Raw genomic sequence first — 26,165 nt, 5'->3', positions numbered from 1 at the left:
CATTTCAATCAATGGAGATTACTCCCAGGTAAGTATAGATAGGATTGCAGCCTCACTAAGACCCCAATCCTATGCAATTCTACTCAGAAGTAATTCCCATTATCGTCAATGGGGCTTACTCCCAGGAAAGCGTGGTTAGGATTACAGCCTCAGAGCCCCATCCTATGCCTATTTACTCACAAGTAAGCCCCATTATAGTCAGTGGGGCTTACTCCCAGGAAAGTGTGGCTAGGACTGCAGCACGTGTGCAAACTAACGGGGACTACCAGGCGACCTCAACACCTGCACGACTCCTGTAATTGCATCACGATCTGTCAATCATCTCCTCCGCTTCTCATTCCCTGCTTGTAGGTCAGCCGTACTGTAGCCACGCCCCCTTCTCGCTTAGTCCCGCCCCCGCTCGATCTCATTGGCCTCTCCCTTACTTCGATCTCCCTCATTGGCTCCTTGCAGCCCCCGCTCCCGATTGGCGCGCGGTGCCGCCACTCCCCTCCCCGCACCAATGGGAGGTCGCGTTACTTCGGCGAGCGCTTTCCCCTCTCGGCGGCGACTGACGGCCAGAGCTAGGCGAGGCGGCGATGGCGGGCCGGCGACCGCTAAGGCGGGGAGCGGCGCTGGCGCCGTGGCTGCTGCTGGCGCTGCTGCTGGGGCGCGCGCGGGCGGCGCACATCAAGAAGGCGGAGGCGGCGGCGTCGCCGGCAAGGGGAGGCTCGCAGGGGATGCGCTACCTGAGCGACGCCGAGCTGGGCGCTTCGCTGAGGTCGCTGGCGGAGGAGGAGGCCCCCGCCGGGCTGGCGCGGCTGTTCTCCATCGGCCGCTCGGGCGAGGGGCGGGAGCTGTGGGTGCTGCGCCTCAGCGCCGGGCTGCCGGAGGCGGGCGCCGACCCCGGCGGGCCCCCCCTGCCCGGGCGCCCGCAGGTGAAGCTGGTGGCCAACATGCACGGCGACGAGGCGCTGGGCCGGGCGCTGCTGGTGCGGCTGGCGCGCGAGCTGGTCTCCGGCTGGCTGCGGGGCGACGGCCGCGCGCGCCGCCTGCTCGGCTCCACCGACCTCTACTTGCTGCCCAGCCTCAACCCCGACGGCTTCGCGCGCGCCCGCGAGGGCAGCTGCGACGACGCCCGCGACCAGGCCGGCCCCAGCGACGGCGGCCGCACCAACGCCCGGGGCCAGGACCTCAACCGCAGCTTCCCGGACCAGTTCGGGGGCGGCCCGCCGGACCTGGCCGCCGTCCCCGAGGTGCGCGCGCTCATGGACTGGATGCGGCGCAACCGGTGAGTCGCTCGCGGGGGGGTGAGGGAGAGACGCGGTGGGCGTGGCTTGAGGGACTGGCCGGTTAGTCGCGCGAAGTGGTCTGGAGGTAGAAGCAGGAGAGCATGGCTTGTCCATGGGGGTGTGGCTTGAGGGACTGGCCAGTGAGTTGCGCGAAGTGGTCTGGAGGTAGAAGCGGGAGGGCGTGGCTCATCCGTGTGGGCGTGTCTTGTCTCCCGTGGGCGTGTCTTGAGGACAGCTGGTGAGTCGATCAGGGTCGTCAGGCGGGAGGGACGCGGGTGGGTGTGTCTTGTCCGGGTGGGCGTGGCTCGAGGACATGGCAGGTGGGTTGCGCGGGGGTGTTTGGGGGGGAGATATGTGGGAGGGTGTGGCTTTTCCGTGTGAGTGTGGCTTGAGGGAATGGGCAGGAAATTAATGTTTTATTTACAACAGTGGTCTTCAGCCTTTGTGCCGTGACCACCCCCCATAGATACAAGTAACTGAAGTGTGGCACTGGGTCCCTCTGCCAATCCCACCCCTTCCCAGTACCCAATCTGCCCCCACCTCTGTTGTCTTTCACAACAACTCTGTGAGGTACCAGCCCAAGAGCAGGGTTGGCTTTAGGAGCTGTGGGGCAAAACAGCAAGAAGAGGCCGCAAGGGATTACGTCAAGAACTCAAGTTTAGATAAGGTGGTACCATTATTGGTACTGCCGTTATATATCCAAGCCCTCTCTTGGCACAGGCTTTGAAAGTTTCCCATGACTCCCAATTTCAGACTTTGTGACCCCATTGGGGTCCCGACCCACAGGCTGAAGAACACTGATTTACAAGATTCTCCACCTCTTTTTGTGAAAGTTAAGCAAAGAGATAATTGGATCAAGGCTTCTTATTGTAAGGAGGCTACTGTGTGAACCCTTTTGAGAACTTCTGCGGTTGTCGTTGGAAAGTGGTCTGTAAACTGTCGTAATTATCATTGTTAATTGTAATTAAATAATATTTATATACCGCTTTTCAGCTAAACTAGTTCAGAAAGTGACTTACAGAGAAAAACCAGCTGAGGGCCCAATCTTATCCAACTTTCCAGCACTGGGACAGCTGCAATGTAGCCCCAAGGTAAAGGAACAAATGTTCCCATACCTTGCCTCCAGGACTGTTTCCCCGACACAGGAAACAGTGTATAGCCTATAGGTGCAGCAGCACAGGAAAGGGGTAGGATTGGGCCCTAAATCAGTGGTTCCCAACCCTTAGGAACCTGTGGACCACTGAGGCAAAAATTGGAATTGTCATGGACCACATGCAGCCCTACCCACCCTCCTGCACACAAAATGTACAATTTGAGGGACTGCTTGGTGAGACACCAGGAGTGCTGGTTGCCGCTGTGGGTGGTCCATTCTCTGTTCTCTCTGTTGGTCCTTGGGGGAACACTTTTTCCTGAGATTTTGCATACCACTTTTCAGGGTCTTGAGGACCGTGTGTGGACCACAGGTTGGGAACCACTAAACTAAATGGTGGTCTGTCCCAAATAGCTCCCAATATAAAAAGGTCCAGAAGAAGCCACTAGAAGAGACCCTGTGCTGAGGTGAAGAGGAACAGTTACTCTTCCCCTGTTGAATATTGGATGAGCAGTATCTGAAAAAGTGCCTCTTGAGGAGGTTGTACTTGGAAAGTATGACATGGGGAAATATTAGCATGTCTTGACCCATGGGGATGGGAGAAGGAAGCCTGGCTTAAGCAGAGGGGCATGGCTTGATAAAGTATTGTGGGCATGTCCTACTGGTGGTGTTGATGAAATACAAGGGCCTGGAAGTGGTTAATTATTGTGAGGAGCACAATACTTCTTTACTGGGAGAAGCCAAGTGGTCTAGAAGGTGAAAGTCGTCTGCTATTCAGAGGAGTAGGGGAGAGAGGCTAGCTAGATGGTCAGGGTGGCAGGGCTTGTTCATATTGTGAGCGAGGAAATGTAGTGTAGGGACAATTAGGTGTGAGTTTTTCTTGTGGGGATGGTCTTAAAGGCCCCTAGAAGTTGTTTGGTACTGGATGGAAAAAACTGGACAGGGTGTGGAAGGAATCTCAAGGCCTGGGGTGGGGCTTGTTTGTACATGGTAGGACAGAATGGTTAGGTTCGTTTATGACACTTTGTTACCCAAATAGGCCCATAAGTGGCCTACAGAAATTTAAAAAGTAACAAAAGAAACCAATTAAACAACTTCAAACAAGCAAAAAATTCAGTCAAAACACTAGCAGTTAAGGATACATGTATTGAGTCCCAAATGGCCTCTGAAACAAAACTATTTTGATTTTTTGCCTAAAAACATAAAGGAGGAATAAAGCAAGCCTTTCTTAGAAAGATTTCAGTGTTTTTTGTGGAGAAGTTCTTACGTATTTTAAGTGAAGAGATGGAGGAGGTTCTCTCTGTTAATTAGCAAAACATGAAGAGGTTTAAATGGCTCATATAGGCTATCTTGAGATCCAGGTTTCAAGTAGACTAGCATATCTGGGGTGGCTAATGCTCAAGCACAGTTTAGCCCAGCAGTTCTCAAACTCTCAGGGAGAGTTTGAGCCGCTCTAAGGTCTTGCAGGGGTGGGGGGAAGCAGCGATGTGATCCCCAGGATTGCATTGCTAAGGGGGGCGCAGGAACTGGCATTTACTTGTCAGTCCCTGCAGGAGCCTCCCAGGGTACGGGGAGTCCTGCGTGACCCTCCGCATGGCTCCCCAAAGTTCAAAACGTGAAAGTGGAGCTATCGCGTCCCGCCTCCACAAAACCAGAAGTGGAGTGCAATAGATCCGCTTTCACTTTTTAAGCTTCAAGGAGCCCTGCGGAGGCTCATGCAGGGGCTGATAAGTAAATGCTAATTCCTGCAGCCCCCTTAGTGATGCGATCCTGGGGATCCCATCGCTGCCTCCCCCCTGCCCCCACCCCTTAAGGAGGCAGAGGCTAGGGCCCTCAGGCTGGTGTGTTGCGACACCCTAGTTTGAGAAGCCCTGGCTTAGTCTGTGTGCATGAAGCCAGATGATATGGTCCACAGGACTCTGTTCGGAAGTAACCAATAGGCCCTGGCCGTCTTGTAAGTGCATCTTATGGGTAGTTTGCTCCTCAGACTCTATGTGCTGAGGACAGTGAATCAGGTTCATAACAGATAGAATGAAATATGTTTAGAAGGACTTGGAAACTGAGGACGTATTGGTGTCTTCTGAAAATATCTGAAAGACATTTGTGTCAGAAATATGGTAACATTCAAATTAATATTACTTTTCAAAACTTATTTTTTAACTAAGCATTGGTGGTGTTTGACTGCTTGACCTAGACAAAGACTCAGCATAGAATTTTATAAGAGTTGTTAATGTGGAATTGTTACAGTCCTACTGCACCTAATCTGGTTTTGTGTGTCAGCTGCAGAGGCATATCAAGATATCATGTAATGCATAGCTAAATCTAGACTCCCAAGCTTTGTCATGCTTAAATTTTTTGGATGAAAAGTAATAGTATTAACGAGAGAATTGAAATCAGCTGTACAAGGAAGCCCATTGTTATTGCCATCTGGCTTGTGATAGTGCTTAATACGATTACAATTGCAGAACTTTGTCACTGGTACGGAATTGAATAAACAAACTGACCTATTAACAATTTGTGAACTATTTTATTTGATTTTAATAAAATGCAGCTTGTTAAAGAGGATTCTGCTGATGCTGGGTTGTTTAAAAATGCAAATGCTTAGATATCAAGTGCTTTGGAAAGAACTCCTTCAACAAATGAGGACAAAGAAATTTAAGAAATGTGTATGGTTGCTTGCAAACTAGGCTAGAGACATCTACACAGATTCCACTGCACTTTAGTTCACCAACTATCTAGGAAACTAGCATCCCATCAGTCTTCATCTAAAAATGCATGCACAAGCTCTTAGAAATTGCATTCCTAATTATTATTGTTGTGGTAACATGGCAACTGCTACCTTTAATATATTTTTATGTTTGGGATTCCCATGTACTAGCAAAGATTTTAATTTGTCTTGCCAACATATTTTTTTTAAATAAAAAACCAAGATTAAATAGGGGTTTGTCTCAGTTTGTGGATTCTTTATTGCTTAGTGTTTTTCCCCCCAAGACATTGTCTTCCCCTTCTGCCCCACTCCTCAAGCTCAGTACTCTGTTTACTGTATCATACTTAGTCAGGTAGTTCCTCAGTTGTGTTGTGATATGTTGCAGCTTTTAGATGAATGCCACAGTTTCCAGCTTGATTTTGCTGCATAACAAAATCTAGCATGATGGTATAAAACATGTCCATTACTTAGTGCTTATGTGTGCTCTGTGTTCTTCTGTTACCTTTCTGTTTAAAACAGGTTTGTGCTTTCTGGAAACCTGCATGGGGGCTCTGTTGTTGCAAGCTATCCGTTTGATGACTCTGCTGTGCACCAGGTCTCTGGGAAGTACAGCAAATCTGCAGATGACGAGGTCTTCAGGTACTTGGCAAAGGCGTATGCATCAAACCATCCAATAATGAAAACTGGCACCCCAAACTGCCCTGGGGAAGAGGAAGAAACTTTTGAAGATGGCATCACCAATGGTGCTCAGTGGTATGATGTACAAGGTAGGTTGCATGAGCTGAATGTTCAGTTTTCTGATGAAAATGACCCTTTCACTTGCAAGTTGATCCTGTGTTTTGAGTGATTTTCATGTTGGGTCTTCCAGAAGGCAGCATGAGACAAGCACTCTTGTTTGTCATTATCTGCTGATATAACCATGCATGACAGCCTCAAGTTGATGACTTGATCGATGCTTAATATTGATTCTTGCTTGTATGTCATTGTTATACTAGCAGAACGATATGAACAGGCTCAATTGGTGTCAAACCTGTCTATTAAATAAAAGCAAATATTTGCAACTTGCTTTGGAAAGTTGTAGATAGCTGGCTATTAACATTATCTAACTCCATAATTGACTGGAAACCCTTTACCAGATGTGCAAAATATTGGAATTCTACTGCATTCCATTAGTTTATTACATAAATATGGAAACGGGTAGATATATAGACAATCGTACACTAAAGGTGCCAGGTTTCGACTAACCTCGCCAACATTGGAAAACTTTGAATAGGATCCGTACCCTACATGGTGTTTGTCAGGACTCAATGTGATTGCAGATTCTCCCACCAAACCACATACCACATTGTGTCTGGCTGCAAACTGAGGGCGTATACTGGCCCATGGTCTGACTTTTTCTTTGAAGGTAACTCTGTACTTGAATGGCTGCATGAGCTGGACACTGACATTTGATCTAGTCTAACTGATATATGTCCATGTATTATATGCCATACACTAAATAAATAAAAAATTAAACATGGATAGTTTTACGACATGGATGGATGGATGTGGCTGCATCAGATGTGAGATTCCTTCTTGCTAAGCAAGTGGCCTTGAATTGCCTGTAAAAACGTTGGGGTGTTCTGTGTGCCTCATAGTTGTTAGGATTTTGAGTCTCCCTGACTTCGCATTCAGCATAGTGTTAAGCATGTTAACTTGGAAGCATCACTGGGTTTATTGTGATTTGCTCTTAAGTGTAGGATTTTAGGGAAGTCAGTAGAATTTTGTCTTCACAGTCTCATCGCTCTAGGGTTAAAGTATCTTCACATGTGGAGTTTAACCACCCACGTACACAAAATGTAGTGTCTGCTGTGGTAGCATCTGCTGTCCATGTACATTGGCATTTGTCTGTAGCAGCTGTTGTGCTCCTGAGTTTGCCACTGGTGGAGCATAGGACTGGAATTATGCAAGTGTTTGCTCTGACATTGTGTCTTTAGGTATAGGGATCCATTCATTACAATTAATTGTGGTTTCAATAACATGCTTTTCATCAGGAGTAACTGTAGTTGAGTGAGTTGTCACCCAAGTAACTAAAGAAGTAGTATCATCTGAAAGAGAGTGCATTATAATGCTGTACTGATAATGCCTTCTTAATCTGCAATCCTAAACTCCTTTCCTAGGGAGTAATTTCCATTCAACTTCATGGGACTTGTCTCTGGGAGGTATCAGTGTCATCCATCCTCAATATTTAGTTAGCTTGTATTTTCCCGTTATTGAATTGAAATCCTGATATCATTAGTTTACTGTAGATGAAAGACAACATTTTTTCCAGAGACTTTTAGAAAAAAATACAGCTAATTACTAAAGGAATATATGTGTTTAAACACATATATTCCTTTAGTAATTAGCTGTATTTTTTTCTAAAAGTCTCTGGGAAAAAATTTATTTAAACTTACATTCCGTGCAAGTTTTCAGTCTAATACTAATTAAACGAGTTAATAATTTAGCCCATATGAGACAAAATCAATATTAAATTAACAAACTAAGCTGATCCACTTACAGCTCTTCAAAAGCTTTATATCTAACTACAAGTTCATTATAGAGTTCTAAACTAGATTTACAATATGTTTGTGGCATTATTTCCAAGTAACCACAGGCAGACATATCTGATATGTTGCAGGCATGTCTGATTAGACTGAGAAATAAGAAGTATGGATTGATCCCTGGCATCCACGGAAAATAGGTTGGGCCACAGATTTGATTATCCACAGTTTGACCTATTTTCTGCAACCTCTGGTTGCATTCAGGAGGTCTCTGTAGGTCCTTGGACATGGGTTCAGAACCCATAGTAGATCAAATTCACAGATGCCAGATCCAGGGATAAAGAGGACCCATGATATACAGCTGTATCCATGGAGCCAGTTCTCTGCGACCCTTGTGCCCATTACTTTCATTTATCTTTGTTACCTCCACACCAAGCAAGAATTTCTCTTCCTTTTACAGATGCTATAAGCATGCAGGCTTGTTGAAAGGCAGGGAACCTGAACACTAGAGGGACACAGGCAGAACATTAACAGAAAGCAGCAGTTGAGGATCTTCACTGATGAGGAGCACCTCTTCTCTGGATTAAGCTTCAGTTTGTCCATTAAGAGGTACCATAATTAGACCAATGTTAGAATTGTCTAAGTGACCTCTATGGATGCAATGTAATTATGAGGGGCAAACAAGTTTTGAAGCTTATCTAACTCCTAAAACTATTTTCACAAGTTCAGTTTTAGGGACAATGAGATATTAGAAACCCAGGTTCATATCTTCTGTCTTCTCCTTTATGAACCTCCCTGCATCTGGGTTTTCTGCCTTCACATCATTGTGGTTAAGTAGTGCTTCCATCTATGAAATGCCCTTCCATTGACATCAAAGGGAGTCATCAACTCTCTTATTTAGAAGACAAGTTAAGACCTTTCTGTTCATGGAGATTTTGTAGCTTTAAAAGAGCTGCTGCTGCTGATTTGCAGAGCTGTTTCTTTAATTTTTTTGTTGTTTTACTGAACTGTTTAAGTTCATCATGAGTTTGCTGGTTTTTATTGTTGGCTCTTTTTTATTTGTATACCTCTTGAATATTGTTAAGTTATAGAAGAGGCCTATATATATATTTTAAGTAGCTTCTGGAAATGAATTACTTTGAGAGAAGCATGTGGTAATTCAATTTTTAGTTGCATTCTAGAGAAGAAAAAACCATATGTTTTCAACACTGGATTTACAGTTTGCTGAAAATGCTACCTTTCAAATAAAGGTTTTTTTTTCTGCTGACCAACAGCTGCTGCCACTTCTTCCTGCCCCCTCCTCCACTGCAAACTCAGCCAAAGGAGTGGAAGCTGTGGGTTTATTAGATCAATAAGGAACTCTGTTTGATATACAAGGAGTTAGAATGAGTGAATGCATGTACATCCACCTAGTGTAAGTTTGAACCAGGATATCCTGAAGGGAGTTTTTTCATTGGCAAGTTGGGCTCTGTCACTTTGATAAGGAGGTTCATCCTCAGTAATATCCTTGGAACTAATTCTCACAGGAAGACGGTATCTAGCTTCAGAGCCTGGAAGGGGTTCTTTATAAGGATAAAACCTGCTAGCCAAGCATAAGGAATATGATGACTTTTGAGTTGCATATTTATTTCACGTATTTTCTAAAATCTGTATGCTGCTTTTTGAGGACCATCAATACCCTGAAAGCAGCATATAAAGATAGAAAAAAGTTTAAAAACCATTATGAAATATTAACCAATCAAAAAAACCCAACCAAATAGATGGCTTATAAAATGAACAGCCAAGACCATTTACAGAGGAAACAACTATCCCAAATTTGAAGACTTTCACCCACAACAAGGTGACCATCATTACTTAAGCAGGTTTTTGTTTTTGCAGTCTGGCTGTTCTCTTATGTTTTCCAGCTGGTGGTGGTGGTTCTCTGTAATTTCAATTTTGTTTGTGTTGCTGTTTATGATGTCCAGTAAAGTTTAGTGTTCTGTAGCTGCAGTTCTCACATCAAGAGCTATTAGAAAGAGCCTGTAGTCTCCTAAAGCTCATACCACTGTATGTATAGTAGCCATTCTGACCATGTACATATTGCCCCAAATTTGAACCATTATAATGGCATTTGATCTCAGGTAAATGTGTGGAGAATTGCAATAGCTTTTATATTCCTTTAGGATTCATTGACTTCTTAGTGTAACAAACTAACACATGCATAATATTAGAAGCATGGAAGCTATGTTTATTTGCTGTATAATACTGTATTTTTCGCTCCATAAAATGCACCTGACCATAAGACGCACCTAGTTTTTAGAGGATTAAAACAGGAAAAAAAATATTCTGAACCAAATAGTGTAATAAAATATTTAATAAACTATAACAGAATAACATTTGAACCATGTAAAGTGAACAGCAGTCAACAGTGGCATTAAGAACCATTATCACTGTCATTAACAAATGGAGAGACTTAAAGGTTTGAGTACTCTAGTTTTCTGGAAACCCCAAGAACTCATCATCGCTAGAGTCAGAATTTATGAAGCTCACAAAAGCAGGTGCACACAAATAGGGGATCACATTATCTTTCTGCTACAATGATGTTCTGCCAAATTCCAATCCACTGGGCCTCGTGCCCGCTTAAGGCTGATCAGTCCCCCTTGTGCAACTCACCAGTGCAGCAAGCAAAAGTGAGTCCAATTCTAGTCCACAGATGCCAAGTAAATCAGTCCCATCAATCAGAGTTGCCAAATCAGAGTCCAGAGCCAATAAGCCAAATTACAGTCCAAGGTCAGGTTCCAGGTAGGTTAGTCAAATCCGTCAGGGTATCCAAGTCCAATCACAATCCACAGTCAGATTCCAAATTCAATAAACCCAGTCAGTCTCCTCTCCAACCTGCACTCCTTCAAAACTCACAAAACCTTTCTGCCTCAGGTACTCCTTATATCCCTGAGGGCCCTATTGCCTTCCAGTGGCTGCAGCTGTGCAGCACACTCTGCTGAATGCCCAGGCCTTACCCTTAAAGGGGCCACTGCTGACACCACATCTACCTCCTTGCCAGTTCTTCCGTGATTCCAATACAAATGAACAAGTGGAAAGTCCAACCACAACTTGAATTCTCAAGACACAACAAACCTCTGGATTTATGGTGATTTACCTGGGGCTTGTGCAATAAGCAAACACTGGCATTCTGACCAAGGAGACAGTTTTTCCTTTGTGATGGGGGGGGGGGGGCTTACATTCAGATGCTGGATGAGGTGAGTGAAAGCGCCCCTCCACTGCTGTGTGAGTGTAAGTGAGTGGGGGGGGGGGCAGAGCATCTGTGTGTGTAAGAGAAGGGGGCAGCCTGTGTGTGTGAGGGGGGGGGGGGAAGTGTTTGTGTTGCAGAGAAGTTGTGATGCTCCAGGCTTGGGGTGGGGGGAAAGAGAGGCTGTGATGCTCCAGGCTTGGTTGGCAACCTTCAGTCTTGAAAGACTATGGTATAAGCAAGAGAGGCTTTCCTGGGAGTAAGCCCCCCTGACTCTAATGGGACTTACTTCAGAGTAGGCATGCACAGGATTGGGCAGCGAGACTGCCACCCCACCCACGCTTTCCTGGGAGTGAGCCCCAGTGACTCTGAGACTTACTTCTGAGTAGACACACGGGCTTGGGCTCCCTCCAGTGCTGCCACAGTCCGGGCGGGTGCTGAGGGAATGCAGGAGCCCCCCAGCCAGCTCAGACTCTGACTGCCCGGGCAAGCAGAGCAGAGCGAGTGGGCAGGGGGCGGGGCCAGGGCTGGGGCGGAGTTTTTTTTTGCAGCATTCGCTCCATAAGTCGCACACACTCCCCCCCCCCCACTTTTTGGGGCGGAAAAAGTGCGTCTTATAGAGCGAAAAATATGGTATTTGATTATTTAAAAAGCAAAACTGTTTTTTATTCATAGGTTTTTCTAATTTACCTTCTGTACGTTGGTAGAATGCTCATGGAATTTACAGAAATAAAATTGGTATTTTAAAATGTGAATCAGTAAAGAGTTAAGCCAATGAGAATTCATCTAATTTTGGAAGTCTCAAGCTAGAAAAAACAGTAGTGTTGGTTTTACCTTCCCATGTCTCTTTATTGGTTTTGTTATAGAGAGAAACTGGCTGCAAAAGGTTTGTCTATTGGCCCATGAAACGTAGCAAGACTGCTAGACGAGCGGTCATCAAAGTTTCTCCTTGTTATATAGCATGGAAACATGTAGATGTGTTTGGATATTTTTGTTAATAAATGGAAATAATGCTTACCTCCTTGGCTCAGTTGTTAAAACCATGTTTTTTTTTTCCTTGTTGAGTAGGAAACTACTTTCTCCCATACGAACCTCTTTGTGCATTCTGTTTCACATCTGAGGTCTTGCTTGTTGCCAGGTGAAGTGAAGCAGGCATCTGCTGGGAGAAAAATTGCTTTGTGGTGGCCCTGACTCTAGAATGCCTTCCCATTGAAGGCCCACTTGCCCCCCCCCCTTTGTTTGAAGTCTTGTGAAGATATGACTTTTGGAGGGCTCTCAAACCAGGCTGAGTTTGTTGCTGGATGTTGCTATTTGTGGTCTTTTTGCTAAAGTTGTTTTATTCAGTTGTGGGTTTGTGGGAAGTTATGTCATGGCTGGAAGTGACATCATCAAGCAGAAAATGCTTTTCTGAGAATGCAGCAAGCACTGAAATTGCCCATGGCAAGAACTGAAATTTTGCCATTTTCCCTAGATAGATAGGCTATAAATAATAAATTAAAAAGGAATAATTATAAATAAAGTAAAACAAATAATTAGATAAGGGGAGATAAAATGGGAAAGCAGTCTCTACAAAGGAAGGAATTTCCTATACTACAAAGGAAAGGCTTCACATAAGAATTACACTATAATCCTAGGCATGTCTACTTAGAAGTAAATTCCATTGAGCTCAGTGGAACTCCCAGGGTACATAGGATTGTAGCTTTACACTACTGTGTTCCAAAGATGCTTTGCTTATCAAACAGTGCTGTTTGCAAAGCTGTAGACTGCCTATTCAAGCATTGTCACTGGTATTAAAACCTGTTTGCATAGGCATTTAGGTGGCATTACATCGTTTGCTGATCTGGCCAATGTCTTGGGAACACAAATACTGTGTTTATTACCAAGTGCTAACATATTGGACGTGACGAAGGCAGAAGAGAAGATGCATTAACTGAGAAGACGATGCTCGAAAATACATGAAAATATATTTTGAATGAAAAGATGGTTATACTGAGTCCCTTTTGAGACAGATGTTTTGAAAGAATGTGGTTCCTGCTTATGAACATTCTGAGCTCTCCTGAAAGTGTGGCTAGAAGTGTCAGAAGAGAAGCTGCTGAATGCTCAAAATTCTGACTGATTGTCTTTAAAAGGAGCCAGGAAAACAGGCAGTGATCAGGCTTCCTGGTGTAACTTCCTTTCCTTCTCTAGCTTAACAGAATTAGTTTTCCAGACTATCGAGAGAAGAAGTAATTTGAAATTATTTGATGTGAAGAGATTCTTCTGATGCAGAGGCATCTGAGTGAAAGAAGTTTCTATAATAATTCTTTTTAAATTCCTTAGGTGGCATGCAGGATTATAACTATGTGTGGGCCAACTGCTTTGAGGTCACCTTTGAGCTTTCATGCTGCAAATATCCACCAGCTTCTCAACTTGAGAAGGAATGGGAGAATAACCAGGAATCTCTTCTCACCTTCATTGAAAAAGTAAGACTTTGTTTTGACCCTTGTAGAGTGTGAGTTAACCATCCAAGTACATGCAGCAAGTAGGTTGGTACATCACTTGGGCCTCTAGCTGTGTTGGTATATGGGGACTGTGTTACTAACTGGGTCTTCCTCCTCTGTAGGTTCCAGGTGTTCCTTTTGTTTGGTAGAAAATCAGCCACATCTTTGAGTCACAAATCAGGCCAATATTTTAAAATCTGTTTTTTGTTTCTGAAAGGGCAAACTGAATAATTGTAAAGTTTGCATGGATTAATAAAAAAACAGAATAAGACAATTCATTATGTGTTCAGGGAGAAGCTTAGAAACGGGCTGGAGCACTGGACAGGCCTTGGGAGCTTAGAACTGAGAAAATGTTACACTTTGACTACTACAAAACAAGTTGGCTACAATTAACCTGCTAACTGGGCAAATAAAGCACCTTTTAAAATGTCCTCTTGTAGGGGAGAGTAATTGTTCCCATTCAGCCCAGCATAGGCATATTTTCCAGTGTCTATTGCTAGTGAGACTTTTTTTTTTAAGGATTGTGAGCCCTTCAGGGAGAGGGAACCTTTAAATTTTTTATGTAAAGCTTTGTGAACTACTTTGGTTGAAAAGTGGTATATAAGTATCAATAAATTATTATGACAGTGATAATTATTTATCCAATAATCTCTAATATAACATTTAAAGAGAAGGGAATATAACTGACAGAAATGTCTTATTTTGTCTGACTTTTGATTTAAAAAAGCATAACTAACACAAGCAAATGAGATAAATTTAACCAAGTTCTCCCATATGCTAGCCCTAATGTCTCCTCAGTATGAATCCTGTGTTTTTTTTCCATTCCCCCTCCTTGTACCAGGTCTGTCTCCAGAACTATTGATTCAGTCCAAAATTTCCATAAATAGCCATTTCTGTGACTGTGATGCTGTTCAAAACTACTTCTTGTTTATGTGAGCCATGGTTGTGTATGAAGATAAATTCTAATCTTGACACCCAAAACCCACACCAGCTTTAATTAAGCAATTATTTTGATGCCTATCTTTCCCTAGTACCAAAAGCAATGCCACCCTAAAATAGTTGATTAGATTCTTTGCCAACAGTTTGTTGCAGGCAGGACTGAAAATTGACTAACCATTTCCTTCTGCTATTCTACAGAACTCTGCTGTTGCATTTCTTCTGAAGCAAAGCTGAAAGGCAACCTCTGTTTCATTTTAGTAGAGGGCAGTGTGGGGCAGATGTAGTGTCTAGGATACAGAAAAAGAAATGGGGACATTTCAGGCAGAACTGTCTCATGTTTCAGAGAGATGAGGGCTGGATAACTAGGTTCTCTGTTGTACTAATTATTATGTAACAGAGAATGGTAAATTGTGTGATTCAGAATAGCTCAGGTATACAATTATGTAATTAATATGCTAGTCTCCAATTCTGTTGAACCATTGGGTTATTTTTGGGCTAGGTCTGTTTATATCATGAATCTAGTTATATAGGTAAGTCTGTGATGGAGTATTTTCATGGCCGAATATTCTGGTTATAGTACTTAATTGCCTACATGTATGGACTGCATCTATCTGTCTTGGGGTTGAGGATCATGGTGCCTACAAAAGCGTACTTGGTGCCAAGTGAACTTCGTGTTGTGGAGAGGAAAAATGCAGTCATGTTGATGTTGAATTGCATTATCCATAATCCTCCCATACCTCTGATCGACTTCACATTAATCTGTGCAGGTTCATATTGGAATCAAAGGTTTTGTCAAAGATGCAGTCACTGGGGCTGGCTTGGAAAACACCACTATTGCTGTGGCTGGGATTGCTCACAACATCACAACTGGCCAGTTTGGGGACTACTACAGACTGCTGGTGCCTGGGACCTACAACATCACAGCTGCTGTCGTGGGGTAAAGTCTTTGAGCAGGCACAAGCTGCTTGTGTCTAGCACTTGGGAAGGCTTATTTTGATCTGGAAGCTGATTTTCTGAAACAGTGGATGCCATTCTTGCTGCTTTGTTTTGTCATGATCCAGACAGGTGCTGCCACTTGCCTACATTGCTTATGCAAACAAGTCAGAGGCAGGCAAGAATCAAACCAAGAAAGGTGACCAACCCTGAGCAAACCAGGCCTGAGCAGTTATGATCATTAAGATTTATTCCTACCCTTGGTACTTCTTTTGTGGTGGTTGCAGAGATGATATTGGAACTGCTGTCCTGCATATATGATTGTGAACTACTTTGTGGCTGAGCAGGTAGATTTTGACCTGGAGGATCAAAGGTTAAATACTCTGATTGGATATGAAAACTCAGTAGGTGGCCTTGGACCAGTTGTCCTCTTTAAGCCTCAGTTTTTCTTCTCTAAGTAGGAGCAATAACAGCCCTCCTCATAGGAATGCAAATGATTTATATTTTATGCTCAAAATGACTAGAATTACAGGAGTGTACACATACCCATGGGTGATCTATTCCATGGAGCCCCTGTGGATACAGAAACCATGAATATGAGGATGCCTCTATTAATGGGTATGGGGGGCACTGTTAATGTTGTTTAAATACTTACCGGGGCAAAGTGTATCTTGTTTCAATAGGTCGCTATAACCATTTAAGCTTATAGTGTGATGTGAACAGGCTGCTAACAGCCTGAATGTTTGATGAAAATAGATCTAATGCTAAATAGGAAGTGGTTAACTCCTGTTTCCTGTTTAGCATTAAATCAATTTTCATCAAGCATTCAGGTTGCTGGCTGCCTGTTTACGTCGTACTGTAGGCTTAAATGCTTATAGATACCTGTTAAAGTAAGATACACTTTGCCCCGGTAAGTGTTTAAACAATGATAATGAGCGGAGGATCCCTGATCCAACTGAATCCACTGATATGGGGCCCACCTGTACTTTTACATAGTGCTTTGTGTGTGTCAAGTGCTTCAGATGTATTGCCTCACAAAGGTGTTATATTAACCTTGTACAACTGAGACTGAGGGAGTGGCTTACGTAAGGCCACCTAGTGAATACACGGCAGAGGTAAGATGCAAACCAAGGAAATCTTGATTCACTGCTCAGTCAGGCACTTGTTACACCTTTGGAAGAGCCATCTTATCCCGTGTATGTGCGTATGTGTGTGTGAGTGAAAAGAGGGTATTAACTGCTGGAGAGAGGCTTTCCTGGCTTGGTCATTTCATAGTTATTCAGCCTTTGTTCCATGTGATGATGGAATTTAGATAACCCTTACTTGCCATCATCTTGGGTCAGGTTTTGGTGAAAGGGTTCCTATCTTGAAAATATTCTTGTATCTTTCCAGTTACCTGCCAGTCACCATAGAGAATATTGAAGTGAAGGAAGGGAATGCAACTATGGTGAACTTCTCCTTGCAACCTACAATAGTAGTCATGGTGCCCTCTAAACCTACACAAGATGCACTAGTACTTTCCACAGACTCTGTTACCAACACTACAAACATGACCAATACAGAAATGCCAACCTCTGCACACCAGGCAATCCAGCCAGAGGACTTTCGCCACCACCACTTCCCTGACATGGAGATCTTTCTGAGGAGATATGCAAATGAATACCCAAGCATCACTCGCCTCTATTCAGTGGGCAAGTCAGTGGAGCAGATGGAGCTTTACGTGATGGAAATATCGGATAATCCAGGCATCCATGAAGCAGGTAACATGATTATCCTACTGGTTCTGAGGTTGTGCTGCAGAATTAGCTTCAAAGTAGAATGCATACTGCTGTCTTTGATGGGAATGTGCCTTCCAAGATAAGCATGGGAAAACTACTGGCAACAGCTTTTGTCTGAAGGAAGATGAAATGTCTTTTAGCCAGTCTGCTTGTGTGTAGTGGAGTTGGAGATGACTGAAGTCTTATTGTATAAATATTTACCATCTTGTAAAGATGTATTTCTTTACAAGATATATGTATTTCCATCTTGTATTTGCCATCTTGTACCACATACACATAAAGTATATGTGTGATGATGGTCTAGTGAGGCTGCCGTGGCCCATCATGCAGGAATGAGAGGAAAAGGAAGTTACTCTGCCCATGCCCCTGATTTTTCCACATGTATTTGGCACCCTCTGTGGTGACTGGGATAGACATCCCAACACACTGTGCCCAGAAAGGGAAAACTCTAACCCTGTGGTGAAGCCTCACAGGTATTCTACTCTTCCTTCCTCCCTCCCCTGCAGACAGGATGAGTGTGAGCAACGGCATGTGCTGTGCATATCCCTCAGTCATCATTCTTCTGTTGCTGCCACTGCCTTCTTTGCTAGCTGTCATGGGCGGGGAGTGGCAAAAACGAAGATTTTGTGCCCAACTGCAAGCTTGGTTGGGAGGGGGGAAGAAAGAAGAAGACTCTATGCAAGCAGGCAGCCCCCAGGCAAGGGTGCACTGTGCAGCTGACTTCTTGGGAGGTGAAGGTTGGAAAGCCAAGCAGACAGGAGCATTTGCCTTGGAGAAAGGGTTGTGGTTGGGAAATGCATTTCTGTTTCCTCATTGCTTTCTCAGCCAGCAGTAGCTTCTCACCTCAACCCTCGCCCTACACTACCTTTGGCAAGTGGAAGTTGTCAGTAATTTTCCTTTAAACCAGGGAATCCCATTGTTTCCTGTGTAGAAAAATATTTTAATATACTCGCAGATTTTCAAGAATACAACCCCTGCATAAATTGAGAGCTGCCTTTATAGGGTTTCTTGTACTGGTGATGGTAGTCTCATTGACTTTATTCTGTATTTCTTTCTTGAGGGACGACACTTTCATTTAAATATGTTAGGCAGTATATTAGAACCTTTTAAAATACATTCTTGCTCAATCAGGGGTCTTTTTGCGTTGATATTTTTGCTGCTACCCCTTTTTCCTCTTTGTTAAAGAAAACCATTGCATGTCAGGAACTTCAAATGATTAGGTGCTCAGATACCTTCTGTGGATTGAAGGTTCAAGTACATCAGTTGTCGAGGAATTTCTCAGCCTTGTGCAAAAGGAATGGTTACCCTCCATTCATTCTTAAACTACATGTGTTCAGATTTCTTGAACTTTGTAAGCCCCTGCGTCTTAGCTGATATGCCTTATTCTGTCAGACCAATGGAAAGGCTCTTGTTTGTAAAGGCTCCTAATGATGCAATGGCTTCTAGGCCAGTGCTTTAATGTCATTTTGAAGTGAGTGCTAAAAACAAGATGGCTTCTTTTTATCTGAAATGCTGTTTTTGTGCTTGCTTTTCATCTAGGTGAACCAGAATTCAAGTACATTGGGAATATGCATGGCAACGAGGTGGTAGGCAGAGAGCTGCTTCTTAATCTCATAGAGTACCTCTGCAAGAACTATGGGTCTGATCCTGAAGTAACTGACTTGGTCCAAAAGACTCGAATCCACATCATGCCCTCCATGAACCCTGATGGCTATGAAAAATCTCAAGAAGGTAGTAGTTTTGACAAACTATTTTGGTTCATATTTCCACCAGGAGCATTAAAAAGGCAATTGCTTTACTTCTACAAGGCATCTTCAGATCTGTGATCCAGCTTGAATCACAGTTGGATAATACAGTCCTACCCCCCCCCCCCAAAAAAAAACACTTGCCAAGGATGCTTGAATGAATTGGGGTGCTGAAACCAAAAATGATTTTGCCTGATTGGGTCTAGTTTTGGGGGTACAGCATAGCCACCTTCTATGCTGATTAAGCAACTTCCTCATGAGGAAGCTGACACATGGGCTCATCTCGTTGTGTCTCATTCTTCAGGAGACAGATCAGGAATTGTTGGCAGAAATAACAGCAACAACTATGATCTGAATCGGAACTTCCCAGATCAGTTCTTCCAGGTGACTGACCCTCCACAGCCTGAAACAATAGCTGTCAAGAGCTGGCTGAAGAGCTATCCCTTTGTGCTGTCTGCAAACTTGCATGGAGGTAAGACTACAAACTGGTTTGAACTGAAAATACGTGACATTTCCATCTTGGAGGTTAGATTCTCCTGCAGTATCTCTGGTACACTTTGAAGCTAAAGCTTGAATAAGGAGCAGCCAAGTTAAATCAAATCTGGCTAATTCAGTGGAAGCGGAGCCCTTTATGATACATTCTTATGTTTCTTTACACTATTGGGTGGGTGTCACTGCAAGAAGACTGAATAATTAACTGGAAGATGCTGAGAAACCATATAGTGTAAAATTCACGAACTTTGTGAATTTTGTGTAGCTTCAGTGAGTAGTGTAATGCAGTTTACTGTACTAATTGTTTGGATTTTCTTATTGATATTCTGTATTTTTGCAGACATATGGATGTGTGACTATAGACAGAAGCATTCTAGAGGGCTAAGCAAAATCTTATTTCTGTTATTGCAAATTCATGTTATACTTTCCTAGCAAGTGTCTACCTGCTATTCTGTCTCCCTCCTAGTGAAGGGTCTTGTGATATAGCATTATTTCTCCATACTGCCTCCCAGATTTTAAGGGCAACTTACTTATATGCAGGTATCAATTTGCTGTGTCTTGGACTGAGAGCATTCCAGAAGGTGGTTTTACTATTGCTACATATTTTCATCCGTGCTTACTTGGCTTAGTCTTGTGGCTCTTGGAAAGTAGTAGGCTTGTTCTCCAGCATATTTGTAAAACTGCTGGCTTCTGTCCTAGGATTAGTAGTAAAAATCTAGCAAGGTGAATATTTGCTTTTCCTTGCAGGCTCTTTAGTGGTTAACTATCCCTATGATGATGATCAACGAGGAGTTGCAACATACAGTAGATCCCCAGATGATGCTGTGTTTCAGCAAATCGCTCTTTCCTATGCCAAGGTAAGGTTTCACTGTTTGTCTCCTTTTGTGATGCCGAGATTAACTCCTTGTAAAAGAAAACTGACTGACTTAGAGCAATGGTTCCCAACCTTTAGGAGCCTGTGGACCACTGAGGCAAAAATTGGAATTGTCATGGACCCCATGCAACCCTACTGCTGCCTGCACACATAAAAATACAATTAAATTTGGTAGTCCGTGAGACATTGGAAGTGCTGGCTGTAACTGTGGACAGTCCATTCTCTGCCTCTGTTGGTCCTCCTCCCTCTCTGGTGGTCCATGGGGAAGTGTCTCGCCAAGCTAGCACTTCTCCAAAGATGGCAAGAGATGGTAGAGAATGAACTGCCCACAACCACAGCCAACATTTCGGTGGTCTTTGGGGGAGCGTTCGCTCAGTGAGAAGCTGGAAACGATAGAAGGCAACCATCCTTTTCATCCTGAGACTTTGCAGACCACATCTCAGGGTCTCATGGGCCACAGGTTGGGAACCACTGGACTAGAGGATGCTTATGGTTGTACATCTCTCAATGGGATTTCCAGTTTCTGTACTAATACACTGAGTGCTGTTTCATGATAATAGTCAAATTAAAAATACAGTAGCTTCATTGTCTGAACATAAAACTATTAAATTATTAGATTGTCAGGAAGGATATGCGTGAGAAGTTGGGGAGTAAAAGTGTCATTTATTTAATGTAAGTGAAATGAAGACAGGTTTTTGAAATGACAGCCTGCTGGCTGGTGATGGTGCTATTTTGTAGGCAGAACGGTGCCTTTTATGATACGTGTTTGTGGCAGAAAAAGTTGCCCTAGTCAGATTACTTGTTTTCTTTCACCAGCAGGTAGCTAGTAGATCTAGGATTGAGAGTCAGTGGGGCATAATGATTATGAGTATGGACAAGTATTGGTAAAACTTCAGTACAAATCCCCATTAAGCTCACTGGGTGAGTTTTAGCATGAATCACCATCTCTTAGCCTTAACCCCCTCACAGGTTTATAGTGAGGATAAAAAGGGGTGTGTATGGCATCCTGTGCTTTGTAGAGGAAAGGCAGGGCAAAAATAGAACTCAAGAATCACAAATCCTTGTTTCTCAAGCTCTTAAAATGCTATCGAGGCCTGTATTTGCCTTAAATTTACCATGTTCTACCACTTCATTAATGGAATTTCACACACTACATATGTTTCATAAAAAGTTGAATACCAGATCTAAATTTTTCACGACATGCCTCCAAGAGCTTATGTTATCTCCAAGTTCATTCTTAATAGGTATGCATCGAAGAATTATATTGTGCATGCGTGTGTGACCTTCAATCTGTTAATCCGTCCAAGTGCACTGCACATACTGTATATATAAGCATCAACTTTAACAGTCTGGGCCATCCAGGTTTCATGAGCATTCATCTTCTTTCAGGAAAACGCACAAATGTTCCAAGGTCATCCATGTAAAGACATGTATCCGGAGGAATATTTTCCCCATGGCATCACGAATGGAGCTCACTGGTACAATGTTCCAGGTAAAATACCACACTGTGTGTGTGCTTCTGGAGCCTTTAAATCCAGTCTTTCCCGCCAAGACCTAATACATGAAAATTAGCATCAAAATTCACTTGAGTGCTTGCACATTCCAGAGGACCGAGCTTCCCTTTTAACAACAAAAGTATTTCACTCAGAACAAATGTTAAGCTGACCAGTCGACCTTCCTAATCCCCCCCTACTGAATCTTGCTGTAAATATTGGTGTTAACCAACATCGAGCTTTCTATCACAGTGGCTGATTGAAAAGAACAGGAAGCACATATTTCTGAGATCTGCAATTTCACAAATGCAATCTTATTTACCTTTCTGCAGGTGTTTGACGTCTAGGCTGTTACCTAATCCTAGTCTCTCCAATGACATTTTTTTTCTTGAAGCAATGTTCTGCATTTAGAATTCCTGTTTTCTTGACTTGCAGTTGCAGTTTCTCTTCTATAGAAGGCAACTGAGCAGATGATTATCATGACTCTTCTGGTGTCCTTGTTTTAGGTGGAATGCAGGACTGGAATTACTTAAACACAAATTGCTTTGAGGTTACAATTGAGTTGGGCTGTGTCAAATACCCTAAGGCAGAGGAATTGCCAAAATATTGGGAACAGAATCGCAGATCTCTGCTGAACTTCATCAAGCAGGTGAGGCGATGTGTTACCTTTGCAGGAAGAAATCATGCATTCCAGCATTGCTGTAAATGCTTCCCCCACAAAATATTTTGAGGGTTTCCTATTGACTTGCTAGCATAAGACATTTTGCTTTATCTGTCTCTGGATTGTGCCACAACTTAGCAGCAACTGACATGAAAGTATCCACTTGCCAGAGACTGTCCTGATTTTGATGAAAAACTGAATGGATCAGGGTTCCTTTTATAGTAACCTAGACAATGTTCTGTTCTCCATAGCAAAGTCAAGCCATTCATGCTGTGCCTGGCATTTAACTCTGTTCCAGAATCCCTTGCTGGCTTCTGCTGTACATGAGCTCTTTCCAACCAAACTGAGTGCCACTGTAACTCAACTTCATGTTGGAAAATGTTTTTGCAGTATTTTCCTTGTGAGTCTTATAGGCTGGCAAGTTGTAGCTCCTGCTGTACTCTTCTGAGGGAGAGATAAACTGGTAAATCAAGCTCACTTGAAATAAAGCCTTATATAGGTTGAACGCTGCATTTCATAATAGTTCTCCTCTACTAATATGGTACTATGATCTTATAGATTTTGTAAGTGCACCTTATTTATATTCCTTCCAAGGATCTGTTTTTGGCATTGTAGGAGGGCAATTTCAGAGAATTAGAGAATGGCATTCAAGTGACTTTTCAGGAACTGTTTCAAAGACAGAGCACAAGCCTCTTCTAGAGCTGGTTTCAAAACCTCTCTGTGTACGTGGTCACGGTTAAGTGGAAGCTGAATGTTGTGTCTTCTATAGAAGGTTGCCCCAAACAGGAACAGAAATGGCTAGAAAATGCCCACAAAAATAAACCACCTCTTTTATTAAGATGCTTTTGAAGGTGAGGTGTTTCTTCTGTGCTCAAGTCTCATCTTCGAAAGAGGCAAAAAAGTGTCATGGTCAGAATTCCTACATGTGCCCATCTTTCTCATATTTGGGAATGAGAGATAGATGACACTGCATGCATATTCAAGCATATGAATATCATCGTGCTGACTCTGGTTGTGGAATCTAATAGTTTTCTTTCTATCTTCTTTCTATCTAGGTTCATCGAGGTGTCAAAGGATTTGTGTTAGATGCCACAGACAGACGGGGTGTCTTAAATGCGACTATCAGTGTTGCTAACCTTGACCATCCTGTTTCTACCTATAAGGGTGGAGATTATTGGCGCCTATTGACTCAGGGGACTTACAATATTACAGCTTCTGCCCGAGGGTAAGTGTCAAATGCCAAACTGTAAGGTCTTTTAAACCTTCTTCATTGTGAGCTGGTTTCTTAGCTTGGCTGAGATTAAACAAATTCTCCAGTTCTACAAAAGGAGACAGGTTACTGCTACTGTCAGCTTCTTAAAATGCTGAGTCCGCAGCATTTTGGACAACTCTTCTTGGTATTCAGTGAAGATGTTTGCCAGTGTCTCTTGGCAGCAGCTGTGATTGATCTTTTGGTCTATACTTTAAAAGTCTTTTGGGGGAACAAACAAATATTTGGGGTGAAAACTCCCAAGAATGTATGTAGAATACACTTTATTCCATTCCACGAATAGAATATATTTAGGAGTCTGTCTAGAGCAGGGATGCTCACACTTTTTTGGCTCGAGAGCTACTTTGAAACCCAGCAAGGCCCGGAGATCTACCAGAGTTTTTTTTACAATGTTCGCGCCATCATAACATATAACATTTATGTGTACAATGTATGTTGGTGTACCTTGAGCCCCACGGAGTATAACAGGACTTACTCCTGAGTAGACATGCCTAGGATTAGGCTGTGAGGCTGCAATCCTAACCACGCGTACCTGGGAGTAAGCCCCATTGAGTACAGTGGGCCTTACTCCCGGCGTTTCCTCCCATAGGCACCTGAAGGGAGGGGGTCGGCATTCCGCGATCTACACATTTTGCCTCGCGATCTACCGGTAGATCGCGATCCACCTATTGAGCACCCCTGGTCTAGAGGCTGCCACTTTTCAACAATGTCTCTTATGTTTATAAAATTTAAGAACTGTAACTTTATCCCATGATCCCTCTTTTGAGGGAAATGGGCATTTTTCATTTTGACTTGAGCGAGCAGGGTTGCATCTTTGCATATTAAGTATTCTTTGCATATTCTTCCCAGACTTAGTCCAAGAAAGCATGCCAGTGAGACCTTTCTAAACTCCTTGTTGCATACAGCATCAAATCCTTCTGTTACGACCTAGAACTGGTTCTGTCACTTTCTAGAAGCGGAATGGTGGTTCAGGAGTTGGACTTAGACATGGAACATCCAGGTTCAAATCTTTGCTCAGCCATGAAGTTTCCTGGGTGACCTTGGGTCAGTCTCTATTTCTCAGCCTCACCTACCTGACAGGGTTGGTGTGAGGACAAAAGGAGGGAAGGAATTATGTACACCACCCTGAACTACTTGGTGGAAGGGGGTATAAAATTAAATTGGACCAACATTCTGTATGGCAGTAGCCAGCCAAATGTGTCTGGAAATTCACCAGTAAGATGTAAAACTGCCATTGTCCAGCACCCTAATTTGGTTTTCAGTGCAATACTGTTTCAGTACATGGAGCTTCTATTTGAAGCTATTGCAATTTAGGAGCCAAGCAACAAGTTGCATTAAGAACATAGTATGCTCTATTAGTGGGTTTTTGGGTGTATGCTAGTGGAATCTTCCTTTTGGGACTAATAGCAGCTATTAGGGGGTGATTTTCAGTGGTCTCATGACATAATGAGGGAGCATTAAATATCTCCTTCTTGCACACCATGGTCCTGATTTCATGTCCTCCCTGTGGTGCTATGTTACATTTTTTAAATTAAGCAGGGCCAATCTACACTTCTTAATATAATGTGTAGTCTGGTCCTCCTTTGGAGTGCATGCATATGCTCTAATTATGTTGTATAAATCTTGACGTTATCACTTCAGGCTGCAGGTAGGGGTTTGTACAAATTTGAATGTTCTTGCACCCCTGTGTAAGAGAAGGGGGAGTTCTTTTGTTGAGCATGGTGGAAGAGAGTGGGTAGAGTTGTAAGAGGGAAAGGGATGAAGTTGTTAGAGGGGAACAGGTAGGTGGCTTTATCAAAAGTGGGTTGTGATTCTATAGAATAAAAATCAGTTGTACAGTGTTGAAATCAATCTGGCTTGTCCAAATACAGTGACAATAGTAAAAGTCACTTAGCAGTTGGAGGACTGTTTAAGCTGCTAAAATATTGCTACTACCTTTGTAGTCTTGCTTGAAGGTAACTGGATTTAATGCCATAGCACCACCTGCTGGCTCAAAAGCACCACCTGCTGGCTCAAAAATAAATGTGTTTAAACTAGGATCTTCCTAGATCACAGTTTAAATTCCAACCCATTATACTGCACTCATCCTTACTAACAGAGTTTTTTGTTTTTGATAGCTATACTGCATCGGAGATGGTTTGCAATATTAGCTGGAGAGATTATTGTTCTTTTTGTTTTATCCTTTTTGTTTTCCAGAGGAATGATATTGCCAAAGCAGTTCAGAACCTTAAAAGACTAATTTCTGTTTTCTCTTTCTCTCCCCCACACCCCATTTTTGGAAGGTATAATTCAGAAAGTAAGACTGTGAAAGTTGGAGATAAATACGCAGTGCAAGTGAACTTTACTTTGACACGAAAAGCTTCTGTGTTAGAGGAGGGGAAGGTACCTGACCTAAACATGGTAGACACAGATGACCCAATAACCAAGGAATTTGAGACTCTTATAAAAAACCTGACAGCTGAGAATGGCTTGGAACACCTCTTGCTTTCATCAGCAGATGTTCGGCCTTACCGATATCGCCCCTACAATGGCGTGTCTATGTTTCTTAGAGGACTGAACTTGAATTATCCACTGATCACAAATCTCACTAGGTAGGTAATGTTGCATTGTTATTTCTTTCCCTATTATGAAAATATTATAGAAGTAGATGTATTATAGCAGTGAGCTGAGCTTGTAGTTCTGAA

General features: G+C 43.1%; 1 protein-coding gene across 1 annotated transcript in view; it reads left to right on the top strand.

The window, feature by feature from the left end:
* The first annotated feature begins 564 nt into the window (after positions 1-564).
* CPD (carboxypeptidase D) overlaps positions 565-26,165 on the top strand; it is a 35,409-nt gene continuing 9,808 nt past the window's right edge. Inside the window, exons 1-12 of the mRNA XM_066635181.1 lie at positions 565-1,270; positions 5,588-5,835; positions 13,136-13,278; positions 15,003-15,172; positions 16,561-16,928; positions 18,486-18,677; positions 18,996-19,163; positions 19,931-20,040; positions 21,447-21,549; positions 22,057-22,199; positions 23,267-23,436; positions 25,764-26,072. Of these exons, the coding sequence (XP_066491278.1) occupies positions 579-1,270; positions 5,588-5,835; positions 13,136-13,278; positions 15,003-15,172; positions 16,561-16,928; positions 18,486-18,677; positions 18,996-19,163; positions 19,931-20,040; positions 21,447-21,549; positions 22,057-22,199; positions 23,267-23,436; positions 25,764-26,072 (2,816 nt within the window). The 5' untranslated portion in view covers positions 565-578. The remainder of the gene's footprint in view (positions 1,271-5,587; positions 5,836-13,135; positions 13,279-15,002; positions 15,173-16,560; positions 16,929-18,485; positions 18,678-18,995; positions 19,164-19,930; positions 20,041-21,446; positions 21,550-22,056; positions 22,200-23,266; positions 23,437-25,763; positions 26,073-26,165) is intronic.

This window comes from Tiliqua scincoides, chromosome 8 (genome assembly GCF_035046505.1).
Source record: "Tiliqua scincoides isolate rTilSci1 chromosome 8, rTilSci1.hap2, whole genome shotgun sequence".
Classification (NCBI taxonomy): domain Eukaryota; kingdom Metazoa; phylum Chordata; class Lepidosauria; order Squamata; family Scincidae; genus Tiliqua; species Tiliqua scincoides.
The sequence above is the reverse complement of the archived record's forward strand: the minus strand, read 5'-3'. Positions and strand labels throughout refer to the sequence as shown.